The 19,093-nt window shown below is 39.3% G+C and overlaps 1 protein-coding gene across 1 annotated transcript; it reads left to right on the plus strand.

Moving 5' to 3' along the window:
* Positions 1-62: 62 nt before the first annotated feature.
* LOC121505622 (DENN domain-containing protein 11-like) lies at positions 63-15,700 on the plus strand. The gene is made up of 9 exons (XM_041781080.1): positions 63-867; positions 4,141-4,240; positions 4,478-4,636; positions 9,259-9,415; positions 9,495-9,633; positions 12,097-12,228; positions 12,319-12,469; positions 14,663-14,731; positions 14,955-15,700. Exons 1-9 carry the CDS (start codon positions 489-491, stop codon positions 15,148-15,150), a joined length of 1,482 nt encoding a protein of 493 aa, XP_041637014.1. The 5' UTR covers positions 63-488; the 3' UTR covers positions 15,151-15,700.
* Positions 15,701-19,093: the final 3,393 nt, after the last annotated feature.

The raw sequence follows: 19,093 nt of genomic DNA on the forward strand, positions 1-19,093 counted from the left end.
AATTATTTTTAAATTTTGTTAGGGAGTTCTCTAGTTTCACATTTTGTCAGCAAAAAGTGTAAAGGTAACGCTACACGTACGAAGAAGTGTGTAAAAAAAAAAAAATCATTGACGAAAGTGCTGTTGTTGATAAAGATGCTGCGCTACTGGGTGCATTCAAGAAGCAAAACAGATGAATGTTTCCCAGTGTTTAAAGGCTGTTCTTAGCTGCTTAATCCAACAGTAACTAAGCTGAATGCAGCTTGTTTTAGTCGAAGGAGTTGCCCTCTCTGAACAGCATCACATTTATGATCACAGACAGACAGATTAAGCAGATAGAGGAAAAACGCGGATCTGGTCTGGATGAAACGGTTCTGAACTCTTCCGACTGGACTCTCTGATGTGAGAACCGTCCTGAGGTCTGGTCTTCACGGATGGACCATCTGCCTGTCGGCTGAATCATAACGATCCTCATCGGTGAGGCGGACTGAGGCGGGACCGCCGACAGGATGGTGGAGCGGTCGGACCGTGCCCCTCTGCTGGACTGGGAGGAGGTTCCGTCCGCGGAGAAGCCCGAGGGACCGGCACCGGCCAAGGACCGGTTGTCCAGTCCCTCCAACAGCCGTGTCCCTGCTCCGGGGTTTGGGTGGAGTAGCGGTCCGGGGGGTCCCTCTCCCAGCAGGTCTGTCTCTAACGCAGACGGCTGCAGCGCCCCACCCGCGACCTCCAGCGACCCAGCGGGCAAGGATGAAGCCCCGCACCCCGACACCGAGGAGCATCTCCCGGATTCGGAGTCGAGAAATGTAACGCTGGGGGACCGGATGGTGAAATGGGAGGAGAAGGACCAGATCGTGTCCGTCTTTGTGGTCACATTTAATACCAGATCAGGTGGGACTAATCATCTGAGACACCACATTATTTCACCAAACAAAGAGAAAGTCAGGTCTACAGCAGGAAGGAGGACCACCAGCAGACTGTCCAAGTCTGCAGGACCCTCCACAGGTGTGGCATTGTCTGACCTGGCCACAAGTTTAGAGACATGGTTAAAAATAGGACGCATTTAGATGCCTGAGGCAGAGGAGGCAGACATGTGGACGGAAATCAATCAGCTGGTTGATTCTGCAGGGCAGGCCTATTCATTTTTAATGAGGGGCATTTTAAAGACACTATGAGCTAAGAACCAGCCCCTGTGGTCACTCACCAGGACAACAAGTCCATGTGTTTGTTTAATTAACCAGAAACCTCACTGAGATTAACAATCCAATTTACAAGAGTGTCCTGGTAAAGACAGGCAGCAGTAAAATCAGCACAGACAGAGAACAGAGCAGTTACAGTCACAGAGATACCAAATCCTGAGTCACAGGTCAGAGAGTCATCTGTCACATTTATAACAGGGGTGTCAAACTCAGTCACAGCAAGGATTCTGGATTCAGGTCTAACCTGAGGGCCTAACAGGGTCACCATTTTAACCAGAAACCGTCAACCTCAGTTCACCATTAATAAAATATGATTATAAGAAAACTTAGTGTGTGCAGTTCAAAAAGTAAAAAAGATGAGTTTAAAGGCTCATAATCTGAGAAAAGTAAATGTATTAGTTCAAAAAGGACAAAACATGAAATTGAAATGGAAAAATAATGATTTATAAAGGCAAATATAAAAATTTTGAGTTTAAAATGTCAAAATATGAAATAAAATTTGTAATAATTAAATTAAAAGTCAAAATATGATTTAAAATGTTAAATTGTGAGTCTAAAAGGTGAAACTATGGGATTATGAAGTCAAAGTAGGAGTGTAAATATGAGATAAAATACAAAATGTTAAGTTAAAAAATCCAAAACACGACTTAAAATTTTAAATTATGAATCTCAAAGCTCAAAATATTATATAAGAAGTCAAAATTATGGGTTGAAATGCTCAAAGTACGAAATAAAAAGTCAAAATCCCAATTTGGAGTCCTTATTGTGAGATGCAAAAATTGGAAATATGAAATTAAATTCTGACATTCCTAACTTTTTTATCTAATATTTTTACTCCTTACTTTTTAAGATTTGATGACAACAAGGATTTCTTAAATCGTCATGGAAAAGTTGACATTTTTATACCTGAGGAAATCAAGTTCACTGCAGACTGATGGGCCAGTTAGAACAGAAATATCATATGATATTGGGGGCCGGATTTGGCCCCCGGTCCTTGAGTTTAACACCCGTGATCTGTAACCTGATGCATCTTCCTCTTATACCTTTAATCTACCTTTAAAACAATGTAAAGAGACCAGTTCCTTAAGAACATGTTCTTTCTTGTAAATTCCAGGCTGCAGGAGCTCAAACCGTTGTCTCTATGTAAATGAATCTGCTGAAGTGACTAGTGGTGTACAGTCAGAAGTATCAACCTGGACTTTCAGTCTGAGAAAACGTCCGTGCTACACATTATCTTGACAGCTGAGTCATAATTTCCCAGGAGATTTAATGATAAGATAAAATTTGATAATGGATGTTTGCAATGCACTAAACACAGCAGCAGAAACAACCATCATATGAATTAGGGTTAGGTAATATGGAGGGAAAATCACATATTTAGCTGATATCTTAAAGGGATATTCTATATTTTTGAAGGTGAGGTACATAGCAGTAGTAGTGGCATTATCCTCCAGTAATTTTAGTGAGCACTGCTCCTTTACAGAAGGACTCTGGTTGTACTGGCCAGGAAGTTTGGCTATGCAGAGTAACAGATGGGTACAGTTTCTCTGCATAATTTAGTGAGTTTTGAGTAAAAATTGGCCACAAAACAATATTGGCTCAAATGTACGCACTATTAACATCTTTTTTATTTCTTACCCAGAAAGCCTCGGTGTTTTTGTCACTATTTTGCAACGCTGGCTGCTGGTTAGGTGCTCTTACATTGCAAAATTGTGGGGAAACTCAGAGGCTTTCTGGGTAAAAAAAAAAAAAACTTTTTCAAAAAATTTTGATGAGGCTAACATTGTTTTGTGGACTATTTAACCAAAATCTGTAAATTCAAGTGAGAAAAGGTACCGTGATGATATATAGCCTAGCTAAAATTAAAAAGTGATTAAAAACATCAAATAAAACCCACAAAAGATAAAAACAAAGTAAAAGTTACAGTGCAGAGCTGTAGTTGAAATAGAAAATATAAAAAGTGATTCAGTGTTTTAATAAAGGCAGCAGTGAACAGCTGTGTCTTCTACCATGATTTAAAAGAGCTCAGACTTTCAGTAGACCTGATGTTTTCTGGGATTTTTTTCCAGATATACGGAGCGTAGAAACTGAACGCTGATTCAGTTCTGACTCTGGGGACACAGAGCAGACCAGCACCAGACCACCTGAGTGGTCTGGATGGTTCATACTGGGCTAGAAGGTCTCTGATGTATTTTGGGTCTAAACTGTTGTGCATATGCATGTGATTAGACTTGTGCTTTTTATTCAGTATAAGTTAAATGTTTTTGTATTTATCTGTGTTGAAACTTGATTCTACTAAAATACAGCACACTGCAGCCTCTTCTGTTTCTCTTAGCTTTGCTCTGCACTGTTCATGAGCTTTATGATGGATTATTCTAGCACAGAATGTCTGCTTTAACCATATTATTTAAGATTTTCTTCTTTTAAAAAAAGAGGCAGGAAAATAATTGTTGTTTTATAAATGACATGCAGAGTATGAAAGAATCGGCTGCTATTTGACAAGTAGTAACCTTGTCTGACTGTAAAGGTGATGTCAAAGAGGCGTTCTCTGCAGGGCGTGACCCTTCAGGCACATCAGTTGGAGTCAATCCCAGCTGTTGAAATGGAAATAAAGCATTTGATATGTTCAGCCACAGGTGGCTGCTAGTCTTTCAGGATAATACAGACCTGTGAGCATAATCTGCTGTGATAAACTAATTTCTCTGCAGAAACAGATGCATGCAGCAAATAATCGTGATGAAAACTGCACCGTCTCAGCTGAGTCACCGTCTCCCCGTCTCTTTCAGGCCATATTTGCTCAGCTGCTGCTGGAGCATCAGAGTCTTAATGAAGTCCAGAGAATCCACACTAGCTGTGTCACTGAAATTAAATTATGATTATAAAGCTACTGTCTGGTCCTGGATCAGCATGTTTAATGCTTGTCTGAGGTGTTCATGTTATCTCCCTTGTTGTGTGGGTGTGCTAGGGAACATGCTGGAGTGGTGTCTGCCCAAAGACATGGACCTGGAGGGAGTCGAGTTCAAAGCCATCGCCAGCGGCTCCCACAGAGTCACCACAGACTTCATGTAAGTGACCTGTGTGTGCATAAAGAGCCATTTGTTCCTGAACTGAAGGACGTAAACAAGTGGTGGAAGCTAAGTGAGAGTATTACGATGCGGCCCATGTCTTCCTCCTGGCAGGACAGAGAGACAGAGAGCGTTGCCTGGCAAGAAAAAAGGCCAGCCATCTGGCAGTGTCTTTTCTTTTCATGACTCATGGCTCTGTTTGTCTCCCATTCTCTCTCCTCTTCTCTGCATCCACAGATACTTCCGGAAAGGCGGCTACTTTGGCCTTGCCTGCTTCGCCAACATGCCGGTGGAGAGCACAGTGGAGAGGGGTGCAAGGATGAAATCAGTAGGGATCCTATCTCCTTCCTACACCCTGCTCTACCGCTACATGAGCTTTTTGGAACACCAGGTCAGGTAAGAGGAGCTGGTTTGGACGCAGCCTGGTGCACAAGCTGTTACTTTCACCACTCAAAATGCTGCAGACGAGGGCTGCAGACAATGTTTATTTTGTCTGCTTTAAATCAAAGGCTGAAGAAATTTAATTTATAACAAAACACATGGACAAGGCCCCCCCGAATGCAGGACTGATCACCAAACTCCTCTTAAAGGACCTGTCAGCACCAACTGCCTGTGGCAAATCTCCTGATAAGGGGTGTGTAGGTCCTTTAGAATACCAGGATGCTTTGTGTTTCGCTAAACGATCACTCCAAGCTAACAGTGTTAGCAGCTGGCCTGCAAACAAACTCATTTCATTCATGTGGTCAGGGCAGCGACACTGGCTTTGTTCTGCATACAGTACCTAAAAATACTCACCCGCTTGGATGGTTTACCCTTTAATGTGTCTCAGTGATTGTAGTGTAAAGACACCTCTGTCTGGAAGGCCCAGTCACTGGTTAATCAGTATTCTTGGCTACCATTACACCATGAAGACAAAAGAACACTCCAAACAACTCAGAGAAAAGGTGATTGAAAAGTCTAAGTCAGGGGATTGAGACAAAAACCTTTCCAAGTCTCTGAACATCCCCCAGAGTTCAGTTAAATATATCATGAAGAAATGACGGAATATGTCACATGTGTAAATCTGCCTAGATCAGACCGTCCTCACAAACTGGGAGAGTCCACCAAGACCCCTATGACTACTCTGAAGGAGTTCCAAGCTTCAGCAGCTGAGATGGGAGAGACTCTGCAGACAACAACTGTTGGCCGGGTTCTTCACCAGTCAGAGCTTTATGGGAGAGTGGCAAAGAGAAAGACACTGTTGAAGAAAACTCAGATTCCATCTGGACTAGAGTTCACCAGAAGGACTGTGGGAGACTCCATAGTCAGGAGGAAGAAAGGTCTTTGGTCTGATGAGACCAGAATGGAGCTTTTAGACCATCAGAAAAGACGCCAAACACTGACATCACCACAAACACACCATCCCCACTGTGGAGCACGGTGGTGGTGGCAGCATCATGATGTGGGGATGCTTCTCAGCAGCCGGCCCTGGACATCTGTTTTCACTTTGACATTAAAGAGTTGTTTTTTTGTCAAAAAAGCCAAATTATATTGACTATGAATGATTTATAAAATCAATAAAAGGGTAAAACATCCAAGGGGTTCAATACTTTTTGTAGGCACTGAACAAAGGTACAGTTGTGTTGTTTTGGTCATGACAAATTTGGACAAATTTTATCATGGACATCCCGCAAGACAGTGGGGCGGAGTCAGAAGAAGCACCTTTACATTTAAAGAGACACACACCAAAACCAAGTGTTCTCAGAAAGGCTGTTCAGAGCTGGGTTATACGGGGTCAGAAACCTTTCTGTGATGCATGTAAAAGCATTGCACAGGCGTTTCAATTCAAACCACAGTGTTATCTCAATATTCCTCCTCTGCTCCGCTTATCTGGTTAAATATGCTGAAAGGAGCTGCATCTATATCCTCCATTTATTCACCAAATAACTAACTGAAACAAAACTGTTAAAAAATAACACTTAAACACAGATTACCATGATAATAATAACTAACTAGTGGGTTTGACAACATTTTATTTGACATGCATCTTCAGTTTCTAGTTCGACTCATGTCCCATCTGTTAACATGGAGGAGGCTGGTGTGTAGACTCATACTGCAGATGAGCTCCAAGTTGTTTGGCTTCACTCCTGTCCTGCTGTTGCTATGTCCATCTTAATGTAGAGTCTGTTTTCTATTTTTTGACAAATTAACTAAATGTGTCTATCAATAAAGCATTTATCTATTGCTAAGATAATTTCTAATCAGATAATACACATTTTACTTTACGATTTATTAACTAATTGTTTAGCACTGCTTTAGTTAAATGTGGAATTGTGGCCAAAATGGCACTTCTAGAAAGAGGATGCAAAATAAAAATCAGAGCTTTTATAAAATTAGGACAAAAATCAGACGGATCAGCCTGTGAGATCACTCTGAATAATTTTAAAGCTGTTGAGAAGAATGTGATCTGGATCGAAGTAGCACCAGCAGGAAATGACTTACAGAAACAAGCTTATTTACATTTATATCAGAATGCACATTTATTGTTTATGTTCCTGTCAGTAAAAGGCTTTAAGTGTTAGTCAAGCCTAATACTAGAGCTCTCTGACTCCTCTTAGCCTACTTCCTCTTTTCCCTCCTCTCTAAAGACTTCTCTACACATTTATCTCTAACAGCTTTTTTGCTTCCAGTGTCTCCAACCCTACTACTGATGTTGTTTACTTCATGTTAAATCCTAGGGCCTGTTATCACCTTCTGTTTCTTCTCTTCCCCTTTCTCTCTGTTTTCCCTCATCCTCCTTTCTCTCCTCCCACAGTTCCCACTCTCTCCCTCTCCTGGCGTCCAGTCATGCAGTGGTCATGCTCCTTACTCATCATTCGCCATGTAGCTCGCTCCAAATTCCCCATCTGCTCACTGCTCTGGCACTTTATAAAGGGCACACTGTTTGTCATGGGATGTTTGAAATTTTAAAGAATTTCGGATGTTTTTTTCTATTATTTGATATAAAACAGTTGCATAATGTGGGCCTACCTTAGCTGTGATTGGCTGCTCTGTACTTTTGCATCCCAGACTGTCATTAAGCTCACTGGTGACAGTGTTCAGACCGGCCTATTGTCGCTGAGTGAGGCTTTTCAGGACAAATTAACTTGTTCAAAGAGACGCAGCAGATCATTTGTGACACAGAACAGTTACTTCTGCACTAATTACTGACTGTTAACCACATGCATCCCCATTTTAGCTCTCTGTTCATCTCTCAGATGTCTCTGTGCAGAGCAGTGCTCCAAGTTATTAGGAATATATTTTAACCAAGGCTGGTATATATGTCAATGACACCAAAAACAGTAAAACATGGTTGTCAAATCCAAGGCCTGAGGGTCAAACCCGGCCCGTGGAATGTTTATATCCGGTCCTCAAGATCATATCATATTTGTCTTATAACTGGCCCACCAGTATAAGGTCTGCAGATTTCCTCCAGTATAAAAATGTAAACTTCAACTTGATTATTTAAATATCCTTGTTAAGCCATAAAAATCTGAATAATTTGTGTTTAATTCATATTTTCAATTTTGCATCTCAAGATTATGACTCAAACTTATGATTTGACCTTTCATCTCATACTTTGACCTTTTCAACTTTATATGTCACATTTTTATCTTTTAGATTCCCAAATTTTAAGTCATATTTTGACTTTTAAAACATGATTTCAAATTTTTCTCATATTTTGGCATTTTGAATTAATATTTTTTACTTTTTGTATCATATTTTGACCTTTTACACTCCAAATTTTGAATTTAAATCATATTTTAACTGTTAAAGTCATCATTTTGGATTCTAGCTCATATTTTGACATTTTCAACTCCAACTTTTGGCTTTTTAATCCAATATTTGGACCAATCAGACTCACATTTTAAGATTTTAGGTCATATTTTGATTTTAAACTCATGATTTTAAATTTGATCTCATATTTTGACCTTTCAAACTTATGATTTCAACTTCTCCTCGTATATTTGCTCTTTGAAAAATTATTTTTCTATTTCTAATATCCTGTTCTGATCTTTTGAACTAATAAATTGGAATTTTTATCTCAGATTTGAGCCTGTAAACTTATCAAAATCTGAGATAAAAAGTCAAACTTATTGGTTTCAAATGTCAAAACATGAAATTAAAAGTCAGAATAATGATTTTAAAAGGCAAATATATGAGATAAAATTCAAAAACATGAGTTTTAAAGGTTGAAATATGAGTTTAAATTCAAAATCATGAGTTTCAAAGATAAAAATATGAGTTTAAATGTCAAAGTTAGGAGTTCAAAAGGTTGAAACATGAGATTAAATTTTAAATCAAGGGTTTCAAAGGTAAAAATTTGTGTAAAAATTCCAAATCATATGTTTAAAAGGTCAAAATATAATATTAAAAGTCGAAGTGAGGATTTGAAAGGTTGAAATTTGGGATAGAATTTGAAATCATGAGTCTATTTTAAGAAGTCAAAATCCTCATAATTATGAGTTACAAAATTGAAAATATGAAATTTAAACAAATAAATGTATATATATATTTTCTTAAGATTTATTTTGGGCATTTTTGTGCCTTTGTTTGATAGATGAGGACAGTGGATAGAGTTGGAAACAGGGGCAAGAGCCATGCGGTAATGGGGGGTCAGGCATCGAACCCAGGCCATCTGCGCACATGGGGCACACCTTTAACCACTAGGCCACCTGTGCTCCAATAAATTAATTTTTATCTCATTATTTTCACTCTTATTTTTTCCAATTTTATAACTTAAGGGTTTTTGAAATCATCAAGGTTAAGTTTACATTTTTGATACTGGAGGAAATCTGCAGACTTCATACTGGTGGGACAAAAATTATTATAATGTGATATGATCTTGTGGGCAGAGTAGGCAGATTTGGACCCCAGGCCTTGAGTTTGATGCCCCTGCTGTGATGTGAGCATGTTTTTACTTTATTTCCTAAAGAAAAAAAACATTGTGTGTTTGAATGTGTTCTTATCCTAAGATGGTTTTGTGTCTCCTGCTTCAGGCTCCAGCTTCAGTCACCTGGTCACTATTCTCCCCTAGAGGCCTTCTATGAGGACAAGAGGGCACTTCTGCCCCCTAGTGGCGATGGCATTGTTACTGCATGTCCAGCCAATGCCTGGGGAGCTGCCATCAACCACAGCATGCACCCTGAGATGAAGGTAGGAGAAAAGCTGAGCTTCTGTAAATCTTCAGGTGGAGGACTCTTCACATTTTAATGTAACTCTCTGTTTGGACCAGATCACCCACCCTGCAGGCTGTATGTCCCAGTTTATCCGCTTCTTTGGGGAGCAGATCATGGTGCTGTGGAAACTAGCTCTCCTCCGCCGACGCATCCTGATCTTTTCCCCTCCACCCGTGGGTGTGGTCTGCTACAGAGGTGAGAGACACCTGATGTGTTTTCATACGTCTGTGCAACTTATGCTCTAGTTCCTTATCTCTAGCAGGGGTGTCAAACTCAAGGCCCAGGGGCCAAATCTGGCCCGTGGTACAATTATACCCAGCCTGCAGGATCACATCACATTTTAACTATGACTGGCCCACCAGTGTGAGGTCTGCAGATTTCGTCCAGTATAAAAATGTAAACTTAACCTTGATCATTTATAATATCATATAAATGTCATAAAAATTAGAAAAGTAAACAGTAAAAATAATTTGATAAAAAGTCAGGAACGTGGGGAAGGAAATTCATGTTTTCTCTATATTTTCAATTTTACATCTCACAGTTATGACTAAAAGTTTGGTTTTGACTTTTTATTTCATAATTTAACCTTGAAATCTCATAACTTTGACTTTTTATCTCATATTTTTACCTTAAAGATGAATAATTTTAAATTTTAAATCCTATTTAGACCTTTTAAAGTCATGATTTTTACTTTAATCTCATGTTTTGACCTTTTTCAACTCCTAACACTGACTTTTTATCTCATATTTTTACCTTGCATGATTTTTAATTTTAAATTTTAAATCCTATTTAGACCTTTTAAAGTCATGATTTTGACTTTTATCTCACATTTTGACCTTTTTCAACATCTTACTTTAAATTTAATCCCTTTTTTACCTTAAAAGTGCATGATTTTTAATTCTATTTCATCTTTTGACATTTGAAACTCATGATTTTGATGTTTACCTCATATTTTGACTGTTAAAAATTATGGTTTTGAATTTAAACACAGTTTTTGACTTTTAACATTCATGGTTTCAATATTTTATCTCATATTTTGCCTTTTAAAATATTATTTTGACTTTAAATGTCACGTTTTTACCTTTTAAACGTATAAGTTTGACTTTTTATCTCAGATTTTGAGTTTTTAACTTATCATGTTCACCTTTTAATCACAAAATCATTTATCATCAGTGCCAAGTTTTTTACCCCCATAATTCATTTCTGGTGAAAATAAGATTGACATGTCATGGTTAAATGTTGACCCTGTTTGGCCCTCAGGTTAGACCCAAGTTCAGAATCTGGCCCCTGGGATTGAGTGTGACACCCCTGATCTATAGTGAGCTGTCTTTAGTGGACTGTATGTGAGTTCTTTGCAGATGACATCATGCATCAGTCCTGTTGGGGGCGAGTCGTGATTCCTGCATAGAGAAACTCTACAAAAAGGCCATGTTTTAACTGTTAATGACTATGCCAACTGTTCATAGTGCAAAAATAAAAACATTCTTAATTTTGAGCTACTTTAGTGTCCTGAAAGTAGGAAATATTCAGGTAAAAAAGGGAGACTCATGGCAGCAGGCAGGAATTTAAAAATTCTCCATCTAAAGCCTGGGTGAGTGGTGTCACAACACTGATGTGTGGTCTGTTTCCAGAAAGTGGTTTAGTCCAGGTCTGTCATTGGTTTAGCTCATTAAACTCTGATCTTCCTCAGCTAATGTCTGTCCAGTCTCTCTCCTTGTGACGGGAAATCTCTCTCTTTTTAAAGATACAGTTCATGTGGCTCAGCTCAGCAGAGCTGGTTGCTCTTTGTTTGGTACCAGTTTGTTTTTTTAAATGTGGATTAAATAATGACAAAGGATGAAGGACAGGGAACCGGCACTCAAACAGGAGCTAGCTGCAGTGGCTTGCGTTAAAAAGTCGTTTTGTAGCACAGGTTCGTTCATGAACGGCTCAGTTGATGCGTCTTTGAATGATAGTCTATCACCATTTCAAATACAAAGCATTTTTAATTCCTTAAAGGGGTTCAGGGCTGCACGGCGGCATAGGGGTAAGCGCTGTTGCCTCGCAGCAAGGAGGTTCCTTCCTGCTCTGCGAAGTTTGCATGTCCTTTGCCTTCCTTACACCGACAAAGACATGAACCAACATGCTTTTTAGGTTAATTGGTGACTCTTAATTGGCAGTTGACTGGTGACCAGTCTCCCCTCTCACTTGATGACAGCTGAGATAGATTCCAGCCCCCAACGACCCCAAACAGGATAAGTGGTTTAGAAAATGGATGGGTAAATGGGCTCAGTTAGTCTCTGGTCTCCCTTCATGTGAATAGACCACATTAAGAGGTCTGCAGGACTGAATAATTTCCAAAATTGATTACCTCTCCACGCTGGGTATGTATGTATGTAGACATTTTCTGGTAATAACAGAAGCACAGAGGCCTATTTAGAGCTATCTTTCCACTGTTCCCGTTTATTCCTCATGGCTGTCCCGCCCTGACCCCCAGATGAGGCTGTTTAGATATTTGTGTTAATGAGCAGTTGAACAGGTGTACCTAATGAAGTGGTTCATAAAAGCATGTTTCCATGCAGTCTTTTTTGAATGAGTCTGGGTAGAGGACAACCTTGTCTCTCTCGTCTCTCTCTCCTGCTCTGATTATTCCTCTCAATGATCTCCCTCCTCTTTAAGTGTACTGCTGCTGCTGCCTGGCAAACATCTCCATCCCTGGGATCGGCGTGGCAGTGCCAGAGTTCCGCCCTTTCTTCTACGTGAATGTGGCTGACATCAGCGCCCTGGAGAACGAGCTCTCCTATGTAGCGTGTAAGTAGAAGCCCTTAGCGTTCTAGGCTTTCTCCAGCACATCCTGCATGCTCTGATAGCGTCTGAAACCCTGTGTGGTTGTTTGTGTAGGTACCACAGAGAAGATCTTTGAGGAGAAGAAGGATCTGTATGACGTTTACGTGGACAATCAGAATGTGAAGACCTACAGAGACGGCCTGAAGCCTCTGCTCCGCCTCAGCACCGCCGACCGGGAGAAATACCGCAAGCTCACCGAGCAGAGGTAGGCGATAGTAGCACCGCTCACTGTGAGGGTCAAGATGGCGTTCTGGTTTGTAACGGTCAACAGAGTCAATAAAAGGAGACCAGTTTATTTGGTCTACTTTAGTTTCCTTTGAGTTTAATCAAGTTTAGAGCTGTGTCCTGTGACTTCCATGGTTGTCCCAAAACTAGATTAGATCTCTGTTAGCCTCACTGACATGTTCCTGAAGAATGAAGGCCCTGTACTAAATTTCATGGTTGTCACACACACTTCTGCTGATGTCAGTGCTTTAAATTGTGTGTTAATCTGAAATAGTCAACAATTACAGTTCCGTGCAGTCATTTATAGTGATCATTTGCATTCAGCCTTTGTGTACCCCCAGTTACAGGTATATTTGGTAGGAAACTCTCCCACAGGAAACAGGTTGCTCTGTGAGGCCTGACATAAGAAGAAATTTTGATTGAAGTGAAAGTGACCTGGTTGGACTCAGAGGAGGAAGTTTTAAATAAGAAGCCAAACACTACCAGATGAATAAATCTGAGGGTTTAACTTTTCCATATCAGGGCGTAGTTTGGCCTAAATCAGTGATACTCACAGTGTGTCTCCAGAGCCACATGTGGCTCTTTTGTGATTATTTGTGGCTCTTTTATGTCTTCATTTTAAATATTATTCCCCCAGAATACCTTAAAAAAGGGAAACTTTTTTGCCCCCCTTACCATTTTTTGCCACTTTTCGCCCATTTAAGCTACCTTTTGCCATTATATACCACCTGTTTCCCATTTTGGCCCATTTTTGCCTCTTCTTATTGCCACTTTTCCCCATTTTTGCCCTCTTTTAACCATTTTTTCCCATTTTGGCCCATTTGAGCTACCTTTTGCCATTAAATACCACCTCTTTTGTTTTTTTCCCATTTTTCCCCTTTTTTACAATTTTTTTGGCCACTTTTTGCTGATTTATGTTGCCTTTTGCCATTAAATACGACTAGTTCTGTAATTTTTTTCCCATTTTTGCCACTTCTTTTAGCCATTTTTATCCCATTTTTTGCCCTTTTCAACTTTTTTTGCTCATTTAAGAATTCCTTTTGTTATTTAATACCACTTGTTACCTATTTTTTTTGCCCATTTTTGCCACCCCTTGTTTGCTTTTTGCCCATTTTAGTCACTTTTCACTAATTGCCAATTTTGGACGATTTTTTGCCACCTGTAATTTTTCTAACTTCTCACCCATCTTTTTCCCTTTTTTATCCCTATTTTTGCCCATCTTCACTAAGTTTTGCTGCCTTTTGACCATTTTTGCCATCTTTAACCTATTTTTACTGCTACTTCAATCCATTTTTGCCACTTTTCACTTTTCTTAGATTGTGGCTCTTGCAAAGGTATTTTTCAACAACTTGGCTCTTTGGTCGAGGAGGGTTGAGTAACACTGATCTAAAGATTCTTAGACAATTATCCCTTGTATAGATGCTTTTTTAAAAAAATTTTGACCTCATTATGTGCAAAAATACTGCAGAATTTCAGTGATTTTTGAAGTATTTCATCAGCCATTTTTAGCCTATAGTGTCCATTTCATATCAGTGTATTTTTAATAATTACAGTAAACTCTTAATAGATGATAACTGTCCTCAGAAAAATAAGATTAAAATCTTCAACATTTGTCTGATCCCATCAAAAATTTGTTCCTCCTCTTTGCTATAAACTCTCTGGAAGTGTTTTGTTCTCATGTTAGGCTTTTTCCCCCTGATTTACGAGACAGTGGTGCCATTTACTCAAAATACGCAGTAATACATTTGTTGACATAATTATCTTGGAATTTAAGAAAGTGACTGACTCAGTCACTGACTCAGAGAAACAGGGAAAACATTTAACCAAGAAAAACTGTTGAAGAAAACAGAGAATCTTTTTGTCTAAAATGTTCCCAGAGTTCTGGGATGAGGATGTCATGTCACCTACTCAGAAAAAAGGAAACGTTTGTTATTTATTTATTTATTTATTTTACAATAGAATATCTTGAGATTCTGAAACTCTAACAATAATTCCAAGATCCTGCTGTCACTGACTCAGAAAAATGAGACATTTTATTTATTTCTCTACTGAGGTATTTTATCGTGCTGATGACACTGTTGTCACGTTGTTATGTGAGCATGTTTATACATCACTGATTGATTATTGCGCTCCTGCTGCAGATGTTCTAACCTCTGCTCCTCTGTGTTTCTAGGCAGATGTTGCTGTACTCTCAGGAAGAAAATGGAGACTGTGTGTCCAGTGAAGAGGATCTGTTCATTCTGTAAGTCTGTAACTCAGTTTCATTAAGCAGCTAATTTCATTAGCTGTCAGAAAATCAAAATGAAATCACAGAGGTGAACAGAATCTCCTGACCTTCCCCTCCTCCCACAGAGATTATTAGATCAAATAAAGGGCTGGTCCTTCTAATATTTACAGGACGAGGAGAATGTTAACATGAGATGAAAAAGTTGGTAAAACTTTATCTTTTTTCTTTGAATATCCAGTTTTTTCCTGGAGCAGAACAACAGGATTTTCCAAACCCTCAGTGAGGTGGCAGGGAGCTCCGATCCCACCCTGACCCAGGAGACGGTGAGGGCCATGGGTCTAGACCCTCATGGAGACAGGCTCTTCCTGCTCCACCTGCTGGAGATCTACGGCTACGACAGCCTGATGGTATCAGATCAACTGTGCTGCAGTTGAGAGACTTTCTGCCTTTCATCCCTGCTGGTCTTTAAAAAGGGGCTGCCATGGCCTCCTGGGAGTCCTCAGGACTGTTCCAGCCTCCAGGAAATCCTCTGGTGTCTTTTCTTTTGTCTTGTTCTTTTGGTTCAGCTCCGTCTCAGAGAAGCTGGTCGACTGCCGTGTGACCAGCTGGTCCTGATGCAGCCTTAAGAAGATGAACACCTCCTTCAGATGGATGGTCACCTTTAACTTGACCAGCAGTGATCTCTCTGATCCCACACGGCTGCAGTATTTGAAAGGCAGACCTGGGTCCAGTATGTTGGTCTCAAATAAATACGTCAGTGTTCTGGACTTTACACGGATCCATGAGAGCTGAGGAAGTTGTTTGGAGACTTTTAGTGACACTAAAGACTCATGTATGTCAGAAAAGAGGAGATTTTCCTGTAAATAGTCCTGTTTTTGGTCCTTTATGTACAGTGTTGGTGTATGTGTGATACCAGGTCCGCCTCTACCACTGTTGCTATCCTTGTATCAAGTGCTGGATTTAAATCTCTCATTCTTAAGCCTATATTTTTAAATCAGGGCCTGAGTTATCGTTTATTATAGTACAAGCAGGTGAAACCCCCTCGTTCTCAGAAACCATGTCCGTGAGCACTGATGTTTAAGTGGAACTTCAGTGAGAAGGTTTTTATTTTGGGCTAAGCTAAGACCAAATAAGAGTCTAGGATGTGGAACATGGAAGACTGAATCCAGGTGGACGTAAAAGCATTTTAAAAAGGCTTCTTTTGCACCAGAGCTGCTGTGAGGAATAATTGTGCTGTTGCATTTTTTAATACTTCTGTGTGATGTCCACTTGTGTTTGCAGCTCTAATATAAAGACGATGACGGGTTTTTAATAGTTTACGTCAAACCATTAGATGGTTCTCTCAGTTTAGAGGCACTGACTTCATTCAGACATTATCTAAAGAAAAAACAGAGCTAGTCAAGGCATAATTCTACAACCTGTAAGATCTCTACATTTAAAAGCACACCGCATATACATGCTATTTCTGCTAACAGCTGAACAGAGAGGCTGCACTTGTTGTGTTCACGCGTTCTCTTGAGGGTAAAGACCAGAAACCATGCCTATAGGAACCTTTTTAATGATGCTATAAATCAGTCATGGTCAATATAACTAACCCAAAAAACTCTTTTTGTTGAAGTGAAAACAGCTTTCTACAAAATCATGTCACTTAAATAAAAATATATAGTGTAAAAGGGGTGACTGCATAAATATTCACCCCCTTCTAGTCAGTATTTAGTAGAGACTCCTTTGGCTGCAGTCACAGCTCTGAGTCTGTGTGGATAAGTCTCAGTCAGGATCAAATATCTGGACTCTGTGATTCTTCCTTGATAAACTGCTCAAGCTCTGTCAGGTTGCACAGGGATCAGGTGTGAACAGCCGTTTTCAAGTCCAGCCTCTATTCTCTTGGATTGAGGTCAGGGCTTTGACTTGTCGACTCCAGAACATTCCCCTTGTTGTCTTTAAACCATTTCTGTGTAGCTTTCTCTGGATGCTTCAGCTCATTGTCTGACTGGAAAATAAACCTTCTCCATAGCTGTAGTTCTCTGTCAGGCTGAATAAGGTTGTCTTCCAGGATTTTCAGTTACTTTGCAGCATTTGTTTTCCCCTTTACCTTTACAAGTCTTCCAGGGCCGGCTGCTGAGAGGCATCCCCACAGCATGATGCTGCTGAGAAGCATCCCCACAGCATGATGCTGCCACCAGCGTGCTCCACAGTGGGGAGGGTGCGTTTGTGGTGATGTCAGAGTTTGGCATCTTTTCTGATGGTCTAAAAGCTCCATTCTGGTCTCATCAGACCAAAGAACTTTCTTCCTCTTGACCATGGAGTCTCCCACAGTCCTTCTGGTGAACTCTAGTCCAGATTGAATCTGAGTTTTCTTCAACAGTGTCTTTCTCTTTGCCACTCTCCCATAAAGCTCTGACTGGTGAAGAACCCGACCAACAGTTGTTGTCTGCAGAGTCTCTCCCATCTCAGCTGCTGAAGCTTGGAGCTCCTTCAGAGTAGTCATAGGTGTCGTGGTGTCCTCTCTCACTAGTCTCCTTCTTGCACGCCCACTCAGTTTGTGAGGACGGTCTGATCTAGATATATTTACACGTGACATATTCCTTCATTTCTGCATGATGGATTTAACTGAACTCTGGGGGATGTTCAGAGTCTTGGAAATGTTTTTGTTTCCATCTCCTGACTTATACTTTTCTATGACTTTTTCTCTGAGTGTTCTTATGGCATTTAAAGAGTTTTTAGTCAAAAAGGCCAATTGACCATGGCTGATTTATATAATAACTAAAAGGGTAAAACATCCACTAGGGTTAGTAGTGTCTATAGGTACTCTACTTATCTACTTCTACACTGGCTGAGCTGTGACTGCTGTGAATACTTAGCAATCATATGAAATCTTTACTTTCCTGGATTAAAAAATCATTTCAACTAGCTAGCTCTAGACTGAAAGGCTTGTAGCACTGGATAGGTAGCACACACTGGAGTTGGAGGACTAATGTAGTCCTAAAACATGTAGAGAAGATTCTATAAATCTATCAGAGAGGCTCAGCGGGTACATTAGAGAAACACATTACAGTCATCTTTGAGTCTAGGTATTATTAAGGTGCTGTTTTATTTCTAATGGTCATGTTCAGTTTCAGCCAGCATACCTTCATTAGTGTGGAGTAATAAAGTCCATGTTTACAGGTATTTCCTTCACAGTGACTACGGCTACATTATTTCAGCTCTGAAGGCCCATGATGGAGGGAAACCCTTCCAGTCACTGAAGACTTTGTGTTCCTTGTTCCTGATTTATTATTGCCACACTCTCAGCTATCCTTGTACTTTAGTGATGGAGTTTTGTGTATTTCTAAAACAAACTTATACTATGTTGGTTTTTCCATTTATTTTATTTTCTTAAGCTGTGAATCATCTTGAGTGTAAATATTCTTTGCTGTTTCATTACCTGTGAAGTTCTGGGATCTATTGAATGTGTTTTATAAGAAAATAAGATCCTATCAAAAGCCTCTGCAGTTATGTCTGAACGTCTGCTGTACAACTTTAAGCTTATTTTCAACGCCACACTGCATGAACTCATAGACAGCCTACAGCAGGGGGGTCAAACTCAAACACAGCAGGGGCCGGATTTAGGTCTGACCTGAGAGCTGAGCAGGGTCAACATTTAACTGGCAACCTCAGTCTCACCAGCAATGAATTATGGGGGAAAACTTTGCACTGATGATAAATGATGTTGAGTTTGAATAGTCAGAGTGATGACTTTAAAGGCTCAAAATTGGAGATTAAAAGTCAAACCTATTAATTTAACAGGTCAAAACACTAAATTAACAGTCCAAATAATGTTTTTAGAAAACAAATATATGAGATAGGAAGGTGCAATCATTGGTTTAAAGGGAGTAATATGGGGTAAAATTTTAAATCATGAGTTATAAAAGTTATAACATGATTTCAAATTTTAAATCATGACTTTTGAATGTTGAAATATGGAATTAAATTTGAAATCATGTTTTAAAGGTTTTAAATATTAAATGAAACTTAAAATGATGGATTTTAGCGGTGAAATAAAAATGAAATAAAATTCAAAATCTTGACTTTTAAAGTCTAAAAATATGAAATAAAAATTTAAATCATGCAATTTAAAGGTTAAAACATGATATAAAATTTGAAATCATGTGTTTAAAAGGTCAAAATATGAAATAAAATTTGAAATCATGTTATAAAAGTCAAGATATTAAATACAATTTGAAATCATGAGTTTTAAAGTCTAAAAATATGAAATAAAAATTTAAATAATGGATTTTAAAGGTCAAAATATAAGATCAAATCTGAAATCATTTTAAAAGGTCAAAATATGACAAAATTTGAAATCGTGTTTTAAAGGTCAAAATGTGAAAATAAAAA

This window comes from Cheilinus undulatus, linkage group 23 (assembly GCF_018320785.1).
Source record: "Cheilinus undulatus linkage group 23, ASM1832078v1, whole genome shotgun sequence".
Lineage (NCBI taxonomy): Eukaryota > Metazoa > Chordata > Actinopteri > Labriformes > Labridae > Cheilinus > Cheilinus undulatus.